Consider the following 20,545-nt stretch of genomic DNA (forward strand, 5'->3'; position numbering starts at 1 on the left):
AGAGAAAGAGACAACATGAACAGAGAGAGAGAGGGAACATGTGATAATAATATAATAATATATGCCATTTCGCAGACGCTTTTATCCAAAGCGACTTACAGTCATGTGTGCATACATTCTACGTATGGGTGGTCCCGGGAATCGAACCCACTACCCTGGCGTTACAATTCGCTAGTATCTCAACTCCCTATAGCCTCAACCCTAAACGAATGAACAACAACACAAGTTAACATGCTATCCTTATACCACATACATGTAGCCCGTTAGTCAACCCACTACATTTTCTCACGCTTCTCTCCTCTGCTCTCCCCTTCACCAACTCAGTTAGCTAAGCCTTGAAAGGGCCCAGGAGGATCCTCTCAAACCCCATCAGTAGAGCCTTGTCAAAGTGTTAAAGACACTTGAGCCTTAAGCGACACCAATGGAATCCTAAACTCTGGCCAAGGTGGCTTTGTTCTACCTAAAACAAGATGTCAGCCAACAAACTCTGTGAGTAGGAGAAAAGTGGAGACTAACAAGAAAACAATTGGGCATTAGGCAGAGAGGATAAGAGAGGAGGGGGACAGAGGTATAGGAGAGGATAAGAGAGGGAAGAGAGAGGAGGGGGATGGATGTATAGGAGAGGATAAGAGAGGGAAGAGAGAGGAGGGGGATGGAGGTATAGGAGAGGATAAGAGAGGGAAGAGAGAGGAGGGGGACAGAGGTATAGGAGAGGATAAGAGAGGGAAGAAGAGAGAGGAGGGGGACAGAGGTATAGGAGAGGATAAGAGAGGGAAGAGAGAGGAGGGGGATGGAGGTATAGGAGAGGATAAGGAAGAGAAGACGAGGGGAGAGGATAAGAGAGGGAAGAGAGAGGGGGGGATGGAGGTATAGGAGAGGATAAGAGAGGAAGGGGGACAGAGGTAAGAGAGGGGACAGAGGATAGGATAAGAGAGGGAAGAGAGAGGAGGGGATGGAGGTATAGGAGAGGATAAGAGAGGAAGAGAGAGGAGGGGGACGGAGGTATAGGAGAGGATAAGAGAGGAGGGGACAGAGGTAGAGGAGAGGATAAGAGAGGGAAGAGAGAGGAGGGGGATGGAGGTATAGGAGAGGATAAGAGAGGGAAGAGAGAGGAGGGGGACAGAGGTATAGGAGAGGATAAGAGAGGAGGGGACAGAGGTAGAGGAGAGGATAAGAGAGGGAAGAGAGAGGAGGGGGACGGAGGTATAGGAGAGGATAAGAGAGGGAAGAGAGAGGAGGGGGACGGAGGTATAGGAGAGGATAAGAGAGGGAAGAGAGAGGAGGGGGATGGAGGTATAGGAGAGGATAAGAGAGGGAAGAGAGAGGAGGGGGATGGAGGTATAGGAGAGGATAAGAGAGGGAAGAGAGAGGAGGGGTACAGAGGTATAGGAGAGGATAAGAGAGGAGGGGACAGAGGTAGAGAGAGGATAAGAGAGGGAAGAGAGAGGAGGGGGACGGAGGTATAGGAGAGGATAAGAGAGGGAAGAGAGAGGAGGGGGACGGAGGTATAGGAGAGGATAAGAGAGGGAAGAGAGAGGAGGGGGATGGAGGTATAGGAGAGGATAAGAGAGGGAAGAGAGAGGAGGGGGATGGAGGTATAGGAGGGATAAGAGAGGAAGAAGAGAGGGGACGGAGGTAAGAGAGAGAGAGGGGGATGGGGGGATGGAGGTAGGAGAGGATAAGAGAGGGAAGAGAGAGGAGGGGGATGGAGGTATAGGAGAGGATAAGAGAGGGAAGAGAGAGGAGGGGGATGGAGGTATAGGAGAGGATAAGAGAGGGAAGAGAGAGGAGGGGGGTGGAGGTATAGGAGAGGATAAGAGAGGGAAGAGAGAGGAGGGGGACGGAGGTATAGGAGAGGATAAGAGAGGAGGGGACAGAGGTAGAGGAGAGGATAAGAGAGGGAAGAGAGAGGAGGGGGACGGAGGTATAGGAGAGGATAAGAGAGGGAAGAGAGAGGAGGGGGACGGAGGTATAGGAGAGGATAAGAGGGAGGGGACAGAGGTAGAGGAGAGGATAAGAGAGGGAAGAGAGAGGAGGGGGACGGAGGTATAGGAGAGGATAAGAGAGGGAAGAGAGAAGAGGGGGACGGAGGTATAGGAGAGGATAAGAGAGGGAAGAGAGAGAGGGGGATGGAGGTATAGAGAGGATAAGAAGGGAAGAGAGAGGAGGGGGATGGAGGTATAGGAGAGGATAAGAGAGGGAAGAGAGAGGAGGGGACGGAGGTATAGGAGAGGATAAGAGAGGGAAGAGAGAGGAGGGGGATGGAGGGGGAGAGGATAAGAGAGTGAAGAGGTGGAGGTATAGGAGAGGATAAGAGAGGGAAGAGAGAGGAGGGGGACGGAGGTATAGGAGAGGATAAGAGAGGGAAGAGAGAGGAGGGGGATGGAGGTATAGGAGAGGATAAGAGAGGGAAGAGAGAGGAGGGGGACGTATAGGAGAGGATAAGAGAGGAGGGGACAGAGGTAGAGGATAGGATAAGAGAGGGAAGAGAGGAGGGGGTGGAGGTATAGGAGAGGATAAGAGAGGGAAGAGAGAGGAGGGGGACGGAGGTATAGGAGAGGATAAGAGAGGAGGGGACAGAGGTAGAGGAGAGGATAAGAGAGGGAAGAGAGGGAGGGGGATGGAGGTATAGGAGAGGATAAGAGAGGGAAGAGAGCAGAGGTATAGGAGAGGATAAGAGACTGGTAGAGGGAGGATAAGAGAGGGAAGAGAGAGGAGGGGGACGGAGGTATAGGAGAGGATAAGAGAGGGAAGAGAGAGGAGGGGGACATAGGAGAGGATAAGAGAGGGAAGAGAGAGGAGGGGGATGGAGGTATAGAGAGAGATAAGAGAGGGAAGAGAGAGGAGGGGGATGGAGGTATAGGAGAGGATAAGAGAGGGAAGAGAGAGGAGGGGACGGAGGTATAGGAGAGGATAAGAGAGGGAAGAGAAGGGGGATGGAGGTAGAGGAGAGGATAAGAGAGTGAAGAGAGAGGAGGGGATGGAGGTATAGGAGAGGATAAGAGAGGGAAGAGAGAGAGGGGGACAGAGGTATAGGAGAGGATAAGAGAGGAGGGGACAGAGGTAGAGGAGAGGATAAGAGAGGGAAGAGAGAGGAGGGGGATGGAGGTATAGGAGAGGATAAGAGAGGGAAGAGAGAGGAGGGGGACGGAGGTATAGGAGAGGATAAGAGAGGGAAGAGAGAGGAGGGGGATGGAGGTATAGGAGAGGATAAGAGAGGGAAGAGAGAGGAGGGGGATGGAGGTATAGGAGAGGATAAGAGAGGGAAGAGAGAGGAGGGGGATGGAGGTATAGGAGAGGATAAGAGAGGGAAGAGAGAGGAGGGGGACGGAGGTATAGGAGAGGATAAGAGAGGGAAGAAGAGAGAGGAGGGGGATGGAGGTATAGGAGAGGATAAGAGAGGGAAGAGAGAGGAGGGGGATGGAGGTATAGGAGAGGATAAGAGAGGGAAGAGAGAGGAGGGGGACGGAGGTATAGGAGAGGATAAGAGAGGGAAGAGAGAGGAGGGGGACAGAGGTAGAGGAGAGGACAAGCCCCTAAGAAGAGAGAGGAGGGGGACAGAGGTAGAGGAGAGGACAAGAGAGGGAAGAAGAGAGAGGAGGGGGACAGAGGTAGAGGAGAGGACAAGAGAGGGAAGAAGAGAGAGGAGGGGGACAGAGGTAGAGGAGAGGAGAGCATAAGAGAGGGAAGAAGCGAGAGGAGGGGGACAGAGGTAGAGGAGAGGATAAGAGAGGGAAGAAGAGAGTGGAGGGGGAGGAGGGGAGACGGCAGAGTTTTTCCTCTGGTCCTCCACAGCGTTACGTGTCATTGACTGACCTCATAAACAGCTTCATCATGCTGACATGAGCCCTGGGAGGAGGGCAGGCACTCTGGACAACACTGGTTGGGAGGGATCCTCAATCTCTCTCCCTGAGGAGAGAGACAGAGGGAATACAGTATTAGTGAGTCTGATAATGCAAGAATGTAAGAGGAAGCCATACAATTTAAACAAACAAATATTTACTTGTCTTTTCTTACTGACTTTAATGCTTTAATGGAAGAAGTTGTACTTACTATAACTGAGATATGTGGTTTCTTACCTACAGCAGCTACAGTATTTTGAGATAACTGCCTTAGATAAATCTCCCCTAGATAAATCGCCCCTAGATAAATCGCCCCTAGATAAATCGCCCCTAGATAAACCCTAGATAAATCGCCCCTAGATAAACCCTAGATAAATCGCCCTAGATAAACCCTAGATAAATCGCCCCTAGATAAATCGCCCCTAGATAAATCGCCCCTAGATAAATCGCCCCTAGATAAACCCTAGATAAATCGCCCCTAGATAAATCCCTAGATAAATCGCCCTAGATAAATCGCCCCTAGATAAATCCCTAGATAAATCCCTAGATAAATCGCCCCTAGATAAACCCTAGATAAATCGCCCCAGATAAATCCCTAGATAAATCGCCCCTAGATAAATCGCCCCTAGATAAATCCCTAGATAAATCGCCCCTAGATAAACCCCCTAGATAAACCCTAGATAAATCGCCCCTAGATAAATCCCTAGATAAATCGCCCCTAGATAAATCGCCCCTAGATAAATCGCCCCTAGATAAATCCCTAGATAAATCACCCCTAGATAAATCGCCCCTAGATAAATCGCCCCTAGATAAATCACCCCTAGATAAACCGCCCCTAGATAAATCACCCCTAGCTAAACCCGAGATAAATCACCCCTAGATAAATCCCTAGATAAATCGCTAGATAAACCCTAGATAAATCGTCCCTAGATAAACCGCCCCTAGATAAATCACCCCTAGATAAACCGCCCCTAGATAAATCACCCCTAGATAAATCCCTAGATAAATCCATCTAGATAAATCGCCCTAGATAAACCATATAGATAAATCACCCCTAGCTAAACCCGAGATAAATCACCCTAGATAAATCCCTAGATAAACCGCCCCTAGATAAATCGCCCCTAGATAAATCCCCCTAGATAAACCCTAGATAAATCTAGATAAATCTAGATAAATCCCTAGATAAATCCCCTAGATAAATCCCCTAGATAAATCCCTAGATAAATCCCCCTATATAAACCCTAGATAAATCCCCCTAGATAAATCCATCTAGATAAATCCCTAGATAAATATACCCCATATAAACGCCCCTAGATAAACCCTAGATAAATCCCCCTAGATAAATCCCTAGACAAATCTATACCTAGATAAATCACCCCTAGATAAATCGCCCTTAGATAAATCCCTAGATAAATCCCCCTAGATAAATCGCCCTTAGATAAATCCCTCTAGATAAATCGCCCCAGATAAATCCCTAGATAAATCCCCTAGATAAATCCCCCTAGATAAATCCCTAGATAAATCTATACCTATATAAATCCATCTAGATAAACCCTAGATAAATCCCCCTAGATAAATCCCTAGACAAATCGCCCTAGATAAATCACCCCTAGATAAATCGCCCTTAGATAAATCTATCCTTAGATAAATCCCCCTAGATAAACCCTAGATAAATCATCAGATAAATCCCTAGATAAATCGCCCCTAGATAAATACCCCTAGATAAATCCCTAGATAAATCATAGATAAATCCAGATAAATCGTCCCTAGATAAATCGCCCTAGATAAATCCCTAGATAAATCATCTATATAGATAAATCGCCAGATAAACCATAGATAAATCACCCCTAGATAAACCCTATAAATCTAGATAAATCCCTAGATAAATCCCCTAGATAAATCATCTAGATAAATCCATCTAGATAAATCGCCCTTAGATAAATCACCCCTAGATAAACCATAAATCTATAGATAAATCCCCAGATAAATCCCTAGATAAATCGCCCTAGATAAATTGCCCCTAGATAAATTGCCTCTAGATAAATCATCCCTAGATAAATCGCCCCTAGATAAATCGGCCCTAGATAAATCGCCCTTAGATAAATCGTCCTTAGATAAATCGTCCTTAGATAAATATCCCTTAGATAAATACCCCTAGATAAACCGCCCTAGATAAATCACCCCTAGATAAACCCAAGATAAATCCAGATAAATCCCTAGATAAATCACCGCTAGATAAATCCCTAGATAAATCGTCCCTAGATAAATACCATAGATAAATCCAAATCTAGATAAATCCCTAGATAAATTGCCCCTAGATAAATCTATACCATAAACCCCAGATAAATATACCATCTAAACCCCTAGATAAATTGCCTCTAGATAAATCTAGATAAACCCTAGATAAATCGCCCTAGATAAATCCCTAGATAAATCCCTAGATAAATCGCCCCAAATAAATTGCCCCTAGATAAATCCCTAGATAAATCTCCCTAGATAAATCCCCTAGATAAATCCCCCTAGATAAATCGCCATCTAGATAAATCATCCTTAGATAAATCATCCTTAGATAAATCCATCCTTAGATAAATCCCCTAGATAAATCCCTAGATAAATCTCCCTAGATAAATCCCCCTAGATAAATCCCCCTAGATAAATCCCCCTAGATAAATCACCCTTAGATAAATCGCCCTAGATAAATCTCCCTAGATAAATCCCCCTAGATAAATCCCCTAGATAAATCACCATCTAAACCATCTAGATAAATCACCCTTAGATAAACCATAGATAAATCTAGATAAATCTAGATAAATCTATACATAAATCGCCCCTAGATAAACAGATAAATCCCCCTAGATAAATCGCCCCTGGATAAATCCAAGAAGTTGTACTTACTATGACTAAGATATGTGGTTTCTTACCTACAGCAGCTACAGTATTTTGAGATGACTGCCTTAGATAAATAGCCCCTAGAAAAATAGCCCCTAGATAAATCGCCCATAGATAAACCCTAGATAAATCCCCTAGATAAATCCATCTATAAATCCCTAGTTAAACCAGATAAATCATCCCTAGATAAATCGCCCCTAGATAAATCATCCCTAGATAAATCATCCCTAGATAAATCATCTAGATACCACCCCTAGATAAATCCCCTAGATAAATCGTCCATGCAGGCCCAGACGGCCATCTAGCCCATCAGAGCATGCAGACCAGCTGGCCAAATATGCGTTCTACATATTCAATCAATCCCTATACCAGTCTAAACATGCTTCAATAGGGCCACCATTGTTCCTGTTCCCAAGAAAGCTAAGGTAACTGAGCTAAATGACTACCGCCCGTAGCACCACTTCCGTCATCATGAAGTGCTTTGAGAGACTAGTCAAGGACCATATCACCTCCACCCTACCTGACACCCTAGACCCACTCCAATTTGCTTACCGCCCAAATAGGTCCACAGACCAATCTCAACCACACTGCACACTGCACACTGCCCTAACCCACCTGGACAAGAGGAATACCTATGTGAGAATGCTGTTCATCGACTACAGCTCCATTCAACACCATAGTACCCTCCAAGCTCGTCATCTCGAGACCCTAGGTCTCGAGCCCGCCCTATGCAACTGGGTACTGGACTTCCTGACGGGCCGCCCCCAGGTGGTGAGGGTAGGCATCAACATCTCCTCCCCGCTGATCCTCAACACGGGGCCCCACAAGGGTATAGCCCTCTCCTGTACTCCCTGTTCACCCATCTATGCGTATACACGCATCTCCAACTCAATCATCATTTGCGGACGATCTAACAGTGCTAGGCTTGATATACCAACAACGACGAGACGGCCTAGGAGGTACCATCTGTCAGGAAAATAACCTCACACTCAACGTCAACAAAACTAAGGAGATGATTGTGGACTTCAGGAAACAGCAGAGGGAACACCCCTATCCACATCGATGGAAAAGTAGTGGAGAGGGTAGCAAGTTTTAAGTTCCTCGGCATACACATCACAGACAAACTGAATTGGTCCACTCAAACCATCTAAGAAGGCGCAGCAGCCCTCTAACCCATCAGGAGGCTGAAGAAATTTGTCTTGTCACCAAAAGCACTCACAAACTATACAGATGCACACCATCCTGGCGGGCTGTATCACCGCCTGGTACGGCAACTGCTCCGCCCTCAACCATCTCCAGAGGGTAGTGAGGTCTGCACACCATCACCGGGGGCAAACTACCTGCCCTCCAGGACACCACACCACCCGATGTTACAGGAAGGCCATAAAGATCATCATACATCAACCACCGAGCCACTGCCTGTTCACCCCGCTATCATCCAGAAGGCGAGGTCAGTACAGGTGCATCAAAGCTGGGACCGAGAGACTGAAAAACAGTTTCTATCTCACCATCAGACTGTTAAACAGCCACCATCATTGAGTGGCTGCTGCCAACACACTGACATTGACACTGATCCCAACTCCAGCCACTTTAATAATGGGAATTGATGGGAAATGATGTAAATATATCACTAGCCACTTTAAACAATGCTACCTTATATAATGTTACTTACCCTACATTATTCATCTCATATGCATACGTATATACTGTACTCTATATCATCGACTGCATCCTTATGTAATACATGTATCACTAGCCACTTTAACTATGCCACTTTGTTTACTTTGTCTACATACTCATCTCATATGTATATACTGTACTATACCATCTACTGTATGCTGCCCTGTACCATCACTCATTCATATATCCTTATGTACATATTCTTTATCCCTTACACTGTGTATAAGACAGTAGTTTTGGAATTGTTAGTTAGATTACTTGTTGGTTATCACTGCATTGTAACTAGAAGCACAAGCACCATTTCGCTACACTCGCATTAACATCTGCTAACCATCTATACAAATAAAATTTGATTTGATTTGATTTAGATAAATCATCCCTCGATAAATATATACATCTATAACATCTATACCATCAATACCATCTATACCATCTATACATCTATACCATCTATACCATCTATACCATCTATACCATCTATACCATCTACACCATCTATACCATCTATACCATCTATACCATATACACCATCTATACCATATATACCATATACACCATCTATACCATCTATACCATATACACCATCTATACCATATACACATATATACCATCTATACCATCTATACCATATACACCATATATACCATCTATACCATCTATACCATGTCAAACTCATTTACACCATCTATACCATCTATACCAGATGTCATACCACCATTAAATATACCATACTCTGCTATAAATAACCAAAATATCATACCCTGGTAGTAGATACTGATAAAATCTGTCCAGACCTACAGAGGCAAATTTGCCAAATCTGCATCACACTGCAAATCAATTATCTCTAGCTGAATTTCGACCGGCATCTTTAACTGTGAAAGGTGAGCGAAAAACTGAAAATTCTGTCTCAAGTTCACCAAATACCTGAAAACGTTTCTCAAACTCCCGCAGTAGTCCTGCAATTTTGTCTTTGTACCGTTTCATGTCCATCAGGTCTGGTCACACACATCTCTCAGACAGGGAAATGAGCAGGGTTGCCATTTGCCAGTTGCATCTCCCACAAAGTCAGCTTCAACTTAAATGCATGTATGTTGTCAGAAAACTGTGTGACAACTTTTGCGGCCTTGCAACATTTTGTTCAGATTGTTCAAGTGTTCAGTAATATCAACCAAGAATGCAAGGTCCCGTAGCCATTCCTGAGATTGTAATTCCAACACCGGTTTTCCTTTTTCTCCATGAACTGTCCGATTTCCTCTTGTAGATCAAAGAAATGCCAGCACAGCGCCTCGGCTAACCATCTCACTTCAGTCTGGTATGGCAGGCTGTGGGTATACCATCTGTCGCTGAGAAGTTTGTCAAACCATCTATACCAGACCTCTGGACCGGATGAAATTTACAGTGCGAACAACCACCTATACCATGACGTGGTCCATTTTCAGCACTTGCAACACAATGCCTCCTGGTGCAAAATACAGTAAATGTCCAGAAACATCTATCCATCTAAAGGCTTGTACTTTGTCTTTGAACCATCGCGACACCTGCTTTCTTTCCGACCATGGATGGCGCGCCGTCTGTAGCCAGGCTGACAGCGCGGACCAGTCCACCAACTCTGTCCAATGCAGCAACGACAGAGCCGAAAATGTACCATCTGGTGTCCATCATTGGCACCAACTCAAGAAACTCTTCAGTAACAGTCAATGTCTCATCAACTACCAATAAATACCAGTTGGGCCACGTCTGTGATACTCATCTATACCACGGAAAATGCAATAAATGACTTGACTCTCTGTTTCAATTGACTGTCTAAATCTGCCGATAGTTCAAATCCTCTCTGCTATAGTATTCCTCGTCAGGCTAATATTGGCAAAAGCTATACTTCTCGGGACATACAAGTTCAGCCGCCTTCATCATGCATCGTTTAACAAAGTCACCATCTATACCATCTAATGCTATTTCACTACCAATTAGGTAGCTGGCTTTTACCGCTGCTTCACTGACTTCATCTGGATGAAAGTTGACTGCTGTTTCATCAGACCCGCCAGCAATTCGTTAATCTTATCCTTCTCAGTACCTTGCAAGCCGTTATATTTTTCTGTGATGAGTCTCTAGTGGCGTAATATTATATTCCTTCAATACCGAAACTTGTTGCAAACACACCAAGCACAAAGGTTTTCCGTGCATCTCTGTAAATAAATAGGACGTGGTCCATTTTTCTTTAAAATTCTACACCATCTCTACCATCCGTTTGGATAACCATTTTGGCTAATGAGGGTGTAGCGGAGATAGAGACCAAGGTATACCAACGTCGTAACAAGCAGCAGATGGCGCATCTATACCATCTACTGTTTTCAGTCTGTCTCAGTGATGCGGCTTGTCTTCTCTATGGAAAGAGTGCCATATAATCCATGAATATACCATTAAAAATATTAATTCCATGTCTTTTATGCATTTTTTCCACTTTCAAATTATCCTGCGGGCCTGAACGAACCTCCTACCATATACACCCGTCTATGTTTGACACCCCTGATCTATACCATATACACCATCTATACCATCTATACCATATACACCATATATACCATCTATACCATCTATACCATATATACCATATATACCATCTATACCATCTATACCATATACACCATCTATACCATCTATACCATCTATACCATATACACCATCTATACCATCTATACCATATATACCATCTATACCATCTATACCATATACACCATATATACCATCTATACCATCTATACCATCTATACCATCTATACCATATACACCATCTATACCATATACACCATCTATACCATCTATACCATATACACCATCTATACCATCTATACCATCTATACCATCTATACCATCTATACCATATACACCATCTATACCATCTATACCATATACACCATCTATACCATCTATACCATCTATACCATCTATACCATCTATACCATATACACCATCTATACCATCTATACCATCTATACCATATACACCATCTATACCATCTATACCATCTATACCATATACACCATCTATACCATATACACCATATATACCATCTATACCATCTATACCATATACACCATCTATACCATCTATACCATATACACCATATACACCATCTATACCATCTATACCATCTATACCATATACACCATCTATACCATCTATACCATCTATACCATATACACCATCTATACCATCTATACCATATACACCATCTATACCATATACACCATCTATACCATCTATACCATCTATACCATATACACCATCTATACCATCTATACCATATATACCATCTAAACCATATACACCATCTATACCATCTATACCATCTATACCATATACACCATCTATACCATCTATACCATATACACATATACACCATCTATACCATCTATACCATATATACCATCTAAACCATCTATATATACACCATCTATACCATCTATACCATCTATACCATCTATACCATATACACCATCTATACCATCTATACCATATATACCATCTAAACCATATACACCATCTATACCATCTATACCATATATACCATCTAAACCATATACACCATCTATACCATCTATACCATCTATACCATATACACCATCTATACCATCTATACCATATACACCATATACACCATCTATACCATCTATACCATATATACCATCTATACCATATACACCACCTATACCATCTATACCATATACACCATCTATACCATCTATACCATCTAAACCATCTATACCATATACACCATATAGTCGCTTTGGATAAAAGCGTCCATATAAATGGCATATATTATTATTATACCATATACACAATCTATACCATCTATACCATCTATACCATCTAACCCATCTATACCATCTATACCATATACACCATCTATACCATATACAAAATCTATACCATATACACCATCTATACCATCTATAACATATACACCATCTATACCATCTATACCATCTATACCATATACACAATCTATACCATCTATACCATCTAACCCATCTATACCATCTATACCATATACACCATCTATACCATCTATACCATCTATACCATATACACAATCTATACCATCTCTACCATCTAACCCATCTATACCATCTATACCATATACACCATCTATACCATCTATATATACACCATATACACCATCTATACCATCTATACCATCTAAACCATCTATACCATCTATACCATATACACCATCTATACCATCTATACCATCTATACCATATACACAATCTATACCATCTATACCATCTAACCCATCTATACCATCTATACCATATACACCATCTATACCATCTATATATACACCATCTATACCATCTATACCATCTATACCATCTATAACATATACACCATCTATACCATCTATACCATATACACCATCTATACCATATACACCATCTATACCATCTATAACATATACACCATCTATACCATCTATACCATCTATACCATATACACAATCTATACCATCTATACCATCTAACCCATCTATACCATATACACCATCTATACCATATACACCATCTATACCATCTACACCATCTATACCATCTATAACCTCTATACCATCTCTAAGATATATACCATCTATACCATATACACCATCCATACAGAATACACTGTCCATACCATCTAGGTAGCCGAATGATTAAAGCATAGGACTAGTAACCAAAAGGTTGCTGGATCGAATCCCAGAACTGACAAGGTCAAATCTGTCGTTCTTCCCCTGAACAAGGCAGTTTTAACCCACTGTTCTCTGGTAAGCCATCATTGTAAATAAGAATGTGATCTTAACTGACTATCCTAGTTAAATATATGATCAAATCTTTACTATTTTCTTATTATTCCAACCCTCCAGTGAAAAATGTATATTTATTTTCAGGGAATACATCAAAGAGACAGAGAGGGAGGGATAAGTAATGGTTATCTCTGTTAAATGAATGACATAAGGAACATGTTTAATGTTCAGAAACTAAAATATTTATTAAGAACTGTGGAGGAGACCTGTTAGAAGACATGGATTGGTGGGACTGATGGAGGAGAAAGGAGAGGTGGAGGAGAGGAGGAGAAGAGAGGAGGATAAGAGGAAGAGAGGAGAGGAGGAGGAGAGGAGAGCGGAGGAGAAAAGGAGGAGAGGAGAGAGAGAGGAGAGAGGAGGAGAAGAGGAAGAGAGGAGAGAGTAGGGGGGAGGAGAGGAGAGAGGAGGAAGAGAGAAGGAGGAGAGGAGGAGAAAGAGAGGAGGAGAGAGGAGGAAGAGAGAAAAGAAAGAGAGAGGAGGAGGAGAGAGAGGAGGAGGGAGGGAGAGGGAGAGGAGGAGGAGATGAGCGAGGAGGGAGAGAGGAGAGAGAAGGAAGAGAGAGGAAAGAGAAGAGGAGGAGGAGAGGGAGGAGGAGAGAGGAGAAAGAGGGAGAGAGGGGAGGAGGAGAGGAGAGAGGAGAAGAGGAAGAGGAGGGAGAGGAGGGGGAGAGGGGTTGGGAAGAGAGGAGAGAAGAGGAGGAGAGAGGTGGAAGAGAGAAAAGAGGAGGGTTTGGAGGAGAGGAGAGAGGAGGAAAAGAGGAGAGAGGAGGAGGAGAGGAGCGAGGAGAATGAGGTAATAGTATGCAACTGCAGCCCGCAGGAGAGGAGGGATCCTTCATGCATGATGGGCATTCCGGCACCTGCATGAACCAATGGGATGCTCGAGGAGGAGAGGAGCGAGGAGGAGATAGGGTTTGTTGGGCTTGATGAGGAGAGGAGAAAGGAGGAGAGGAGTGGAGAGAGGAGGAGATAGGGTTTGTTGGGCTTGATGAGGAGAGGAGAAAGGAGGAGAGGAGTGGAGAGAGGAGGAGATAGGGTTTGTTGGGCTTGATGGAGGAGAGGAGAAAGGAGGAGAGGAGTGGAGAGAGGAGGAGATAGGGTTTGTTGGGCTTGATGAGGAGAGGAGAAAGGAGGAGAGGAGTGGAGAGAGGAGGAGATAGGGTTTGTTGGGCTTGATGGAGGAGAGGAGAAAGGAGGAGAGGAGTGGAGAGAGGAGGAGATAGGGTTTGTTGGGCTTGATGGAGGAGAGGAGAAAGGAGGAGAGGAGCGAGGAGGAGATAGGGTTTGTTGGGCTTGATGAGGAGAGGAGATTAGTAATTAGTATTAGATTAGTAATTAGTAATTAGTATTAGACTGCCTGTCAGTGGAGCAGAATTCATTAGGCATTGGTAGTGGTCTCAGGGAAGAGAAGATGGGATGGCTCAGGGGAGAGGGGGGGTTGGATGGGATGGCTTAGGTTAGATGGAGTTTGGATGGGAGGGCTCAGGTTAGATGGAGTTTGGATGGGAGGGCTCATGTTAGAGGGGGAGTTGGATGTGATGGCTCAGGAGAGTGGGGGGATTGGATGGGATAGCTCAGGTTGGAGGGGGGTTGGATGGGATGGCTCAGGAGAGTGGGGGATTGGATGGGATAGCTCAGGTTGGAGGGGGGTTGGATGGGATGGCTCAGGGGAGAGGGGGGGTTGGATGGGATAGCTCAGGAGAGAGGGGGGATTGGATGGGATAGCTCAGGTTGGAGGGGGGTGGGATGGGATGGCTCAGGAGAGTGGGGGGATTGGATGGGATAGCTCAGGTTGGAGGGGTTGGATGGGATGGCTCAGGAGAGTGGGGGGATTGGATGGGATGGCTCAGGTTAGATGGAGTTTGGATGGGAGGGCTCAGGTTAGAGGGGAGTTGGATGTGATGGCTCAGGAGAGTGGGGGGATTGGATGGGATAGCTCAGGTTGGAGGGGGGACTTGGATGGGATGGCTTAGGGGAGATTCCTTGGATGGGATAGCTCAGGAGAGTGGGGGATTGGATGGGATAGCTCAGGTTGGAGGGGGGTTGGATGGGATGGCTCAGGAGAGTGGGGGGATTGGATGGGATAGCTCAGGTTGGAGGGGGTTGGATGGGATGGCTCAGGTTAGAGGGGGAGTTGGATGTGATGGCTCAGGAGAGTGGGGGATTGGATGGGATAGCTCAGGTTGGAGGGGGGTTGGATGGGATGGCACAGGTTAGAGGGGAGGTTGGATGGGATACCCTAACAGTGTTGATATCTTGATGTCTCGATTACTTCATCAGAACAAGAGAACTGAAAGGGGAAGAAGGAGGGGGGGATTACTAAATTCCTTTGTGAATTAATTACTTCATTCCTTTATCAATGAATTACTTCATTCCTTTATTAATGAATTACTAAATTCATTTATTAATTAATTACTTCATTCCTTTATTCATTAATGACGTAATTCCTTTATTAATTAATTACTTAATTCCTTTATTAATTAATTACTTAATTCCTTTATTAATTAATGACTTAATTCCTTTATTAATTAATGACTTAATTTCTTTATTAATTAATTACTACATTCCTTTATTAATTAATTACTTAATTCCTTTATTAATTAATTACTTAATTAATTGATTAATTAATTACTTAATTACTTTATTAATTAATGACTTAATTATTTTATTAATTAATTACTTCATTCATTTATTAATTAATTACTTAATTCCTTTATTAATTAATTACTTTAATTAATTTATTAATTAATTACTAAATTAATTTATTAATTAATGACTTAATTCATTTTATTAATTAATTACTGAATTCCTTTATTAATTAATTACTAAATTCATGTATTAATTAATTACTTAATTCCTTTATTAATTAATTACTTAATTAATTAATTACCTAAATCCTTTATTAATTAATTACTACATTAATTAATTAATTAATTACTTACTTCATTCCTTTATTAATTAATGACTTAATCCTTTGTTTTATTAATTAATTACCATCCTTCCTTTATTTATTAATTACTAAATGCATTTATTAATTAATTACTAAATCCTGTCCTTAATTCATTCCCTACTTCCCATCCCTTTATTCATTAATTACTTCAATCCTTTGTTAATTATTACTCCATTCATTTATTAGTTCATTCCCTCCCTCCCTCCCTCCCATTCATCCATCCTTCCTTCCCTCCCTCCCTCCCTCCCTCCCTCCCCCTCCCTCCCCTCCCTCCCTCCCTCCCTCCCTCCCCCTCCCTCCCTCCCCTCCCTCCCTCCCCTCCCTCCCTCCCTCCCTCCCTCCCTCCCTCCCTCCCTCCCTCCCTCCCCCTCCCTCCCTCCCCCCTCCCTCCCTCCCCCTCCCTCATCCCTCCCCTTCCCCTCCCTCCCTCCCTCCCTCCCTCCCTCCCTCCCTCCTCCCTCCCTCCCTCCCTCCCTCCCTCCCAACCTCCTCCTCCCTCCCTCCCTCCCTCCCTCCCTCCCTCCCTCCCTCCCTCCCCTCCCTCCCTCCCTCCCTCCCTCCCTCCCTCCCTCCCTCCCTCCCTCCCTCCCTCCCTCATTCCCTCCCTCCCTCCCTCCCTCCCTCATTCATTAATCTATCCTCCCTTCCTCCCTCCCCCTCCCTCCCTCCCTCCCTCCCTCCCTCCCTCCCTCCCTCCCTCCCTCCCTCCCTCCCTCCCTCCCTCCCTCCCTATCCCTCCCTCCCTCCCCTCCCTCCCTCCCTCCCTCCCTCCCTCCTCCCTCCCTCCCTCCCTCCCTCCCTCCCTCCCTCCCTCATTCATTAATCATCCCTCCCTCCCTCCCTCCCTCCCTCCCTCCCTCCCTCCCTCCCTCCCTCCCTCCCTCCTCCCTCCCTCCTCCCTCCCATCCCTCCCTCCCTCCCTCCCTCCCTCCCTCCCTCCTCATTCATTAATCTATCCTCCCTCCCTCCCTCCCTCCCCCTCCCTCCCCTCCCTCCCTCCCTCCCTCATTCATTAATCTCCCTCCCCCTCCCTCCCTCCCTCCCTCCCCCTCCCTCCCTCCCTCCCTCCCTCCCTCCCTCCCTCCCCTCCCTCCCTCCCTCCCTCCCTCCCTCCATTAATCTATCCTTCCTTCCTTCCCTCCCTCCCTCCCTCCCTCCCTCCCTCCCTCCCTCCCTCCCTCCCCCTCCCTCCCTCCCTCCCTCCCTCCCTCCCTCCCTCCCTCCCTCCCTCCCTCATTCATTCATCTATCCTTCCCCCTCCCTCCCTCCCTCCCCCTCCCTCCCCCTCCCTCCCTCCCTCCCTCCCTCCCTCCCTCCCTCCCTCCCTCATTCATTCATCTATCCTTCCCTCCCACCCTCCCTCCCTCCCTCTGTTATCTTACCCTCTGGTAGTCACAGTGTGGGTTGAGGCAGGTAGCAAGTTGACAGACGGTGATGTCACTGAAGCATTGACACTCCTGACAGGAGTCTGGTCTCCACATGGTGTTGTTCTGCGGACACAAATAACAAACGTTCCCGAATTCAAGTTCCAGCAGAAAAGGGAAGTGATATGTAAGTCATTTCCTGTGTAAAAGCCACTATTCCAAGCGAGGCTGTTCATAAACACATATAGTAGCAGTTAGTTAAATAAACAGCAGGTCTTGGGTTGAATTATACGGCCCATTTGTAACATACGTCACAATATAAAACCTCATTCATTCCCTCATTCATCCCTCCCTCCCTCCCTCCCTCCCTCCCTCCCTCCCTCCCTCCCTCCCTCCCTCCCTCCCTCCCTCCCTCCCCCTCCCCCTCTGTTATCTTACCCTCTGGTAGTCACAGTGTGGTTTGAGGCAGGTAGCAAGTTGACAGACGGTCCATTTATACGGCCCATTTGTAACGGGGTGGCAGGGTAGCCTAGTGGTTAGAGCGTTGGACTAGTAACTGAAAGGTTGCAAGTTCAAATCCCCAAGCTGACAAGGTACAAATCTGTCGTTCTGCCCCTGAACAGGCAGTTAACCCACTGTTCCTAGACCAGTTAACCCACTGTTCCCAGGCCGTCATTGAAAATAAGAATTTGTTCTAAACTGACTTGCCTGGTAAAATAAACAACATAAAACAATGCAAATCTTTCCTTTGGCCCTCCTGTAGGTGTTTCTATTTGCATATGCAACAGTGATTGAAACATGCTACTAATGTACCGTACACACATGTGCTGTCAGACACTTATTTGTCTCTCTATCTTAGTCTAACAGAGAGACACACACTCACTCTGGTATGCGTATTATCGACAGCCATAAAAGTCCTGAAACTAAAGAGGCTGAGGAACCCTTTTACAATACAGAGTGGTTGGACAATCTTTATAGCCTCTCTACTGTATATAACCTCTCTACTCTATATAGCCTCACTACTGTATATAACCTCTCTACTCTATAGAGCCTCACTACTGTATATAGCGTCTCTATTGTTATAGCCTCTCTACTGTATATAGCCTCTCTACTGTTATAGCCTCTCTACTGTATATAACCTCACTACTGTATATAGCCTCACGACTGTTAGAGCCTCTCTACTGTATATAGCCTCTCTATTGTTATAGCCTCTCTACTGTATATAGCCTCTCTACTGTATATAACCTCTCTACTGTATATAACCTATCTACTGTATATAGCCTCTCTACTGTTATAGCCTCTCTACCGTTATAGCCTCTCTACTGTATATAGCCTCTCTACTGTATATAACCTCTCCACTGTATATGACCTCTCTACTGTATATAACCTCTCTACCGTTATAGCCTCTCTACTGTATATAACCTACCGTTATAGCCTCTCTACTGTATATAACCTCTCTTCCGTTATAGCCTCTCTACTGTATATAACCTCTCTACCGTTATAGCCTCTCTACTGTATATAACCTCTCTACTGTATATAGCCTCTCACTACTCTATATAGCCTCTCTCTACTGTATATAGCCTCACTACTGTATATAGCCTCTCACTACTCTATATAGCCTCTCTCTACTGTATATAGCCTCTCAACTGTATATAGCCTATCTACTGTATATAGCCTCTCACTACTCTATATAGCCTCTCTCTACTGTATATAGCCTCTCAACTGTATATAGCCTCACTACTGTATATAGCCTCTCACTACTCTATATAGCCTCTCTCTACTGTATATAGCCTCTCAACTGTATATAGCCTATCTACTGTATATAGCCTCTCACTACTCTATATAGCCTCTCTCTACTGTATATAGCCTCTCAACTGTATATAGCCAATCTACTGTATATAGCCTCTCTACTGTATATAGCCTCTACTGTACATAGCCTCTACTGTATATAGCCTCTCTACTGTATATAGCCTCACTACTGTATATAGCCTCTCTACTGTATATAGCCTCTCTACTGTATATAGCCTCTCTACTGTATATAGCCCCTCTACTGTATATAACATCTCTACTGTATATAACAGACGACTACAATTAATCTTCTCCTTTATAGCCCTTCTGATGACCAGGTGGCGATAGCTTCATCTCTGCATGTCTGGCAGACATATCAGTGTGGATGACGGATCACCACCTCAGCTGAACTCAGCAAGACGGAGCTCCTCTTCCTCCCGGGGAAGGACTGCCCGTTCCATGATCTCGCCATCACGGTTGACAACTCCATTGTGTCCTACCTCCCAGAGCGCTAAGAACCTTGTCGTGATCCTGACACACCCAGTTCTCAACTAACATCAAGGCGGTGTCCCGTTCCTGTAGGTTCATGCTCTACAACATCCGCAGAGTCTACCCTGCCTCACACAGGAACCGCAGGTCTAATCCAGGCACTTGTCATCTCCCGTCTTGATTACTGCAACTCGCTGTTGGCTGGGCTCCCTGCCTGTGCCATTAAACCCCTACAACTCATCCAGAACGCCGCAGCCCGTCTGGTGTTCAACCTTCCCAAGTTCTCTCACGTCACCCCGCTCCTCCGCTCTCTCCACTGGCTTCCAGTTGAAGCTCAGATCCGCTACAAGACCATGGTGCTCGCCTAACGGAGCTCTACCAGACACACCTCAGTACCTCCAGGCTCTGATCAGGCCCTACACCCAAACAAGGGCACTGCGTTCATCCACCTCTGGCCTGCTCGCCTCCCTACCACTGAGGAGTACAGTTCCCGCTCAGCCCAGTCAAAACTGTTCGCTGCCAGTCCCCCAACACTGGAACAAACTCCTCACGACGCCAGGACAGCGGAGTCAATCACCAGTTCCGGAGACACCTGAAACCCCAGTCTTCAAGGAACCTAGGATAGGGTAAGTAAGGGTACACTAATCCTTCTCACCCCCCCAACAAGATTTAGATGCAAGTGGCTGTTCCACTGGTTGTCATAAGGT

At 44.9% G+C, this 20,545-nt stretch overlaps 1 protein-coding gene across 1 annotated transcript in view; it reads right to left on the reverse strand.

Annotated features, from left to right (window-relative positions):
• Positions 1–20,545, reverse strand: part of LOC118380010 (extracellular matrix organizing protein FRAS1-like) — a 423,703-nt gene that overhangs the window by 283,990 nt on the left and 119,168 nt on the right. Inside the window, 2 exon segments of the mRNA XM_052462665.1 lie at positions 3,817–3,909; positions 17,580–17,687. Of these exon segments, the coding sequence (XP_052318625.1) occupies positions 3,817–3,909; positions 17,580–17,687 (201 nt within the window).

Source organism: Oncorhynchus keta, chromosome 14 (genome assembly GCF_023373465.1).
Source record: "Oncorhynchus keta strain PuntledgeMale-10-30-2019 chromosome 14, Oket_V2, whole genome shotgun sequence".
In the NCBI taxonomy this organism is placed as follows: Eukaryota; Metazoa; Chordata; class Actinopteri; order Salmoniformes; family Salmonidae; genus Oncorhynchus; species Oncorhynchus keta.